Below are 6830 nucleotides of genomic sequence, written 5' to 3' on the forward strand. Positions count from 1 at the left end.
TATATATATATATATATATATATATCTCATATGAGGTCTGATCAATAAGTATCCGGACTGTTGCCATAGTAACGAAGCTAAAACATGCAGAGTGAAGCTGCTTGGCACAGATTGTGCCTTGAACTCTGCTGTGCATGCACACTAAGTTTTAACGTTCTAGCTCACTTCCGCTGTTTACAGCAGTGCTTGGAAGGAACATGTGTAGTGTGTGTTGTCATGGCAATACCTGCTCAGAGGCCTACACAAAGTCGCAGAAAGTGTGTGGAGAGGAGTGTATGAGCCGCACACAAGTGTACAAGTGGTTCAGACATTTCAAAGATGGCCGAAAAAACGTCAATACTGACGAATGTTCTGGGAGACCTGCAACCAGCAGAGCTGAGAAAAACATCGCATATGTGCATGCAGCTGTGAGGGAATCACCATCCATGGGTTAACAGAGGATGTGCAGATTAGTTACGGTTCAGTTCAGCCCATTATCACTGAAGATTTCGGTATGAGATGAGTGTCTGCCAAGCTTATGCCAAAACTGCTTTCAGCAGACCAAAAGGATACTCGGGTCTCAATTGCACAAGATCTCCTTGATTGTGTCGAGAACGATGAAAACTATTTGAAAACTTTGCATTCGCAAAGCTTGATGCATTCGCAAAGCTTGATGCATATTCTCTGCTCAACTCTGTCATGTTCATTGCGGTGAGGACACGCTACACACTTTCCTTCCAAACACTGCTGCAAACAGCAGAAGTGAGCTAGGACTTAATGCGCTTGCACAGCAGTGTTCAAGGTCAATCTGTGCCAACAGTCCAGATACTTATTGATCTGGCCACATACACACAGGCATATATATATATATATATATATATATATATATATATCACACACACACACACACACACACATATGCAAATACATATTCAGATACATATATGCACAGACATACACACATACATACATATATACACACACATACATACATACATACACAAACACACATATACATACACCTATACATACATATATACACACATACATACATACATTCACACATATACACACATACATACATACACATATACACATACATACACACACACACATATATATATATACACACACACATACATATATACACACATGCACAAACACAGAAGTACATATATGAGACAGCAAACAGAAATGATATAACCTACACATACCCACACATCCTTAAGTTACTCATAATGCATAACAACACTGAAATTGTACTGGATACATGTGAAAATAATGAGTTTAGGTTAACAATTTGTCAACATTAATTAATTAGTTTCATTAATTTCATCCTCTACCACTACAATCCACCAACACTATCATCTCAAGTAAAGTGTTTTTTAATTTATAAAAAACTCTTAAAATTAAAATATTAATCATTAAAAAATAAGAAAAACAACAATACTAATTGAAAAACAAGCTACGTGAATTTCTAAAACAATCAACAATACTGATTAGTAAAACAACGAACAATGCTAATTAATAATAAAAAACAATAAAAATGCTAATTATTGAAAAAAAAAAAGTGAGAATTGTTAAGAGCCAAGAATGCAAATTCTTTAAAAGGACAGTGCGAAGTGCGAATTGTAAAAAAAAAAACAATTGTTATAAACAACAATACTGATCGTTAAGAAAGAGTAGTTATTTTTAAAAGTACAATACTAATTATTAATAATAGTAATTGTGAAAAAAGACAATATCAATTGTTACAAAATATTGCTGTTAAAAAGACAAGACTAATTGTTAGAATCCAATACTATTCATAACAAAACAATATTAATTGTTAACAATACTGTCAATAACAACAGTCAACATTGACATTGTCAATACTAAGAGTCTACAATGTTAATTGTTATGAGTAATACTAATTGTCAATGAAGAACACTGTCAACAGCTACACTGACTGCTACTGGTAAACCTAATAGCTAATAGCACTAATTATCAACAACAATATTGTTACTAACAACACTGTCGAAAGCAGTAGTAACTGTCAACAGCAACACCGTCAACAACACTTATTGTCAATGCGACACTAACAACACACAACACTGTCAACAAGACTATTGACAACAAACACTAAGAGTCAACGACGGCACTAAGTGTCAACAAAATCACTAACTATTAACACTCAACAACAGCACTGTCAACAACAACACCGTCAACATTATTTGTCAACAGTCACACTGTCAACAGCAACATTATTTGTCATCAATAACACAGTCAACAGCAAACGTCAACAACACCGTCAAAAACAACACCGTCATAATCAGCACTAATTGTTAAGAAACAAACAAAAATTAACAACAAACGACATTCAGGAAGTGGGAGGAAGGACATACAGACAGATTAATATAAAAACAAACCAAACAAAAAAAGAAAGAACATACAATAGAGAAAGAGGCTAGATGTAGAAAGATACAGTGGGGGGGGAGTGGTGTGGTGTGGTGTGGTATAGAGGGGTTAGGTGGAAAGGGGGGAAGGGTTAGAAAGGAAAAGAAGACAAAGAGTGAAACAGAGATGTGAAGTAATTTACCTTTAATTGATTCAAACGCTGAGTTTCATCATCGAGAATTTTCCTTTTTTCATCATCTGAAACACCACTAAAAGCAACATTTTGGTCAGCCATAGTATTCAGAGCAGCAGTGAAGCCTGCTGGCCTGGAACAGACGGAAATGGCGTGTGGCACGTGAAAACAAAATTCAAAGACATCTCCACAATTAACCAAGCTAGCACCATTACACACACACACACATATACCCACAAAGGATCACCTTCATGCATGCGCACATACACAATTTCCTCTGCTTAACCCTTTTGCTACTATATTTCTGCTGAAAACCCGTAGTACAGTCAATTCTGAATAGAATCTTTTGTCTTTTACTTGTTTCAGTCACTGGACATTGCTGGAAAGGGTAAGGGGCTGGATCTGGCCAATTTGCACAGAAAAGAGATAGAATGATTGGGCCAGGTATGGCCAGTTTCAATGCTACACTATTAAGTTGGTGTTTGGAAGATAAAATGACATGAAATGTTGACAGAAAGTTTTAATTTAAATCGTTTTTAAACCAGAAGTCTGTTTCATAGATAGAACAAGGATTGATCTCAGATTCAAGTTGTTATCAAAAGGATTAAGCCAGCACTTTACTGTTTGTCACATGACCAGACACCAGTTTTGAGAACCACTGTTATAAGGCATTTAACCTTTTTGTTACCATATTTCTGTTGAAATACACTGCTTTTGCTAGGGGCCACGTCAGATAGGTTGGTATCAAAAGGGCTAATCAAAGTTTTTCACACAGACCCAAGTTCACACACACACACACACACACAAGGACAAGAAAATAGAAAAAGAAAAACAGCAAAAAAAAATTTTAAAAAACATTAATCCAAAGACAATTTACAGTTGACCCTTTTGTTACCATATTTCTGTTGTAATTTACCGCATTTGTTATGATTAATTTTAAAAGGATTTAGTAGAATTTACCAAAATAACTTTCATTATTAACCCTTTCGTTACCATATTTCTGCTGAAAACCTGTTTCAATTAATTTTGAAAATAATAACTTTAGTATATAATAACTTCATCATTAAGTTAATGGTTGGCACACAAATTAACATGAAATTTTGATGGGAAGGTTTTAATTAAGATTCATGTTAAATAATTTGTTATCACATTAAAATACACTGCCTTAGTTTCAAATTAATTTTGAAAATAATGATGAATTTAATAAAATGTAATTGTTAAACAGGTGTTTGGAACATCATTTAACAATGGAGGTTACAGCTAAAAGTATTTTAACCCTTTAGCATTTGAAGTGGCCATATCCAGCACTAATATTTTACCTGCTTTATACTCAAACCAGCCAGATTTGGCTTATCGCACCTACTCTACAATGTCATTCTGAAAATTAAAAAAAATCACATCGTTTAAATCTCAAAGCTACAAGATAATGCATGATTAATTCAAAGCAATATGGATAAATAGTATATTTAACAGAATAATCTGAATGCTAAAAGGGTTAAAACAGAAAGATTGTAACATAAAAGTAGGGGTGAGCTAAGATGAGTTGGCATCAAAAGGGTTAATGAAACATAATCTTACACACACACACATGCACATTTTCTTTGTGACTTAATCATGAGAGTTAAAAAAAATATATAGGCACAAGCATGGCTGTGTGATAAGAAGCTAGCTTCGAGGGGTTGCCAGCCGGTGGGCGCTGGTGCCCCTCTCATTTTCTTTCATCCATGTCCTTTTCTCATTTCTCATTAATGTACTTGTCCAGCCCAGGCTTCTTGCCATTCTATGTACAGCCCTTGTGGCTAATCTAAATGAAATAAAGAAGCTAGCTTCCCAACCACATGATTACGAGTTCAGTCCCACAGCATGGTACCTTGGGCAAGTGTCTTCTACTATAGCCATGAGCTGACCAAAGCCTTGTGAGTCAACTTGGTAGACAGAAACTAAAAGAAGCCCATCATATATATATATGTGTGTGTGTGTGTCTTAGTGTTTATGTTTGTCCCCACCACCATCGCTTGACAACCGATGTTGGTGTGTTTACATCCTCGTAATGTAGAGATTCAGCAAGAGAGTCCTAGGCTTACAAAGAATAAGTCCTGGGGTTGATTTCTTTGACTAAATAACCCTTTGAGGTGGTGCTCCAGCATGGCCACAGTCAAATGACTGAAACAAGCATAAGAATAAAAGAATATGTGACCCTTCATTGGGCCGCCAAGACTTGGAAGCAGGGAGAAACAGAAAGGAAGTGACTCTCAGACTGGCAACATGGACCGAATATTTGCAACAGAGACACATAATACCAGGTAATGGTATCAAACAGTACAATAGACTGTTTGTCATACAAAATCGAAGAATTCCTCCTCTCACTCGCTTTTTGTACAATTTTCATCAACCAAATTTCACTGATGAGGCTTTCGTTGATGTAAAGCTATAGTAGAATGGAAAAAGACACATGTGCACACACACACAAATACATGTACACACATACACACACACATGTGCACATAATATATACATGTACAAACATACAGAAACAGACCAAAGTGTGGAAATAACACACACAAAATGAATGACAATGGTCATGATGATGATGGTGATATGGTGACATGGATGGTGATGATGATGATAATGACAATGATGATGATGATGATGACATTGGTCTTAAGGACATTGATGATGAAAGCAGTGATGGTCATTAAAGCAACAATGATAACAATGATATGCTGCAAGAACGAAGCTAGAAGAACTTGTCATTCGTAATTTGGTGGAGCACACTGGAACCATATGGTAATTACAACTGGTTCTCTGTACACACACACACATATACAAAGCACCACTACCATCAGTTGGACTGTGGAGGAAGTAGAAGAAGGTTGAATATGCAACATATAAAAGCAGGTCAAATAATATTGTATCCCATCTTCATTTACTGTTTCTAAAAGGACGATGGTTGTATTTGGTTGTCTGGAAGGTTCTGAGTGTTTTTATGCTAAATATTTTAACACTACAATGAAAACATTTGAAGCGTAATACAGTTAAAACTTTGGCATTGCCTGAAACAGTAGTGCATCACTTCTTTGTTCCTGACTAAAAATAGATTTATCTTTCATTCTGATTACACTTTATTGGTGTCAGAAATGGATAACCAAAAATTTCATATTCGCGTTGTAATGGTTTTCTTTCTTAAAAAAGGAGAAAATGCTGTTGTAGCAAACTCATAAGTGGCGGAGAGAGAATGTAGGTTCATTTACCCGAACATGAGAAATTATTGATTTCATCGATTGACTTCATCAGATTCTACCAATGGGACAGTGGAAGATTTCTACCAATTCTACCAATGGGACAACGGTAGACTTTAACTATTTCTATCAATAGGACAGAAGTAGACATCAACCAATTTTACCAATGGAACAGTGGTAAGAGTTCAACCAGTTTCCCCAAGGGGACAGTGGTAGAAAACAACGAACTATGTACAGCTTCAATTTAGCTGTCCGAACAATGTCTTCATCTGAAACTTAATAAGAGCATGGGGTGAATCAGTGAATCTGAGACAATGGTCAAGTAAGGAATGGTCAAGCTTGTTCATTGCACTCATTAAGATGAAGCTAAGAAAATGAAGTAAAGGAGACAACATGTTCTATCCCCTGGACATAGCCACGGTTGTGTGATTAAAAAGTTTCTTCTGCAGCTGCCAGGTTTCGGTGTAGCTGTCTCTTCTATTATGGTCAGCCTTTTTCATTGTTAAGTCAATGGTATAGCAGTGACAGTAATTTAACCACCTCTGTCAGAAACACAAGTCAACATATTTGTAGTATCCATGGAGCTACAGAGGATTCCAGGTATTGGTTATGTATAACCATACATACCTGTATTAAGGTTCCTCACCCTGAATTTTCTACAGGGGTTTACTCTCTTAGCCATTTAAAAATAATCAGTAAATTACCCCACAAGCCAGTCCCACTTGTATTGGTCTGGTGCACAAATGCCATGAGGTCAGTAGTTTATCAGGATGCAGGATTTGAGTGGAGATAGTCTCTGCTTAAATGAGCAGCTAAAGAGATGAAGGAACTTCATCTACAATGGGTCCATTGGTGTGTGTGTGCGAATGACTGCTTTCCATATGCAGTATTCTATTATAGTCTCAGGTTAATCAATGTTTTCTGAGAAGAATTTGGAAGACAGAAACCAAGCAGAAGCAAAGCCAGTTATATATATATATATACACACACATACACACAGATACATACATACATGCATATATATATATATATATATATATATA

At 36.0% G+C, this 6830-nt stretch overlaps 1 protein-coding gene across 1 annotated transcript in view; it reads right to left on the bottom strand.

Annotated features, from left to right (window-relative positions):
* LOC106877214 (phosphatidylinositol-binding clathrin assembly protein) overlaps positions 1-6830 on the bottom strand; it is a 91224-nt gene that overhangs the window by 53389 nt on the left and 31005 nt on the right. Inside the window, exon 10 of the mRNA XM_014926067.2 lies at positions 2558-2681. Within this exon, the coding sequence (XP_014781553.2) occupies positions 2558-2681 (124 nt within the window). The remainder of the gene's footprint in view (positions 1-2557; positions 2682-6830) is intronic.

The sequence above is a fragment of the Octopus bimaculoides genome, chromosome 27 (assembly GCF_001194135.2).
Source record: "Octopus bimaculoides isolate UCB-OBI-ISO-001 chromosome 27, ASM119413v2, whole genome shotgun sequence".
Lineage (NCBI taxonomy): Eukaryota > Metazoa > Mollusca > Cephalopoda > Octopoda > Octopodidae > Octopus > Octopus bimaculoides.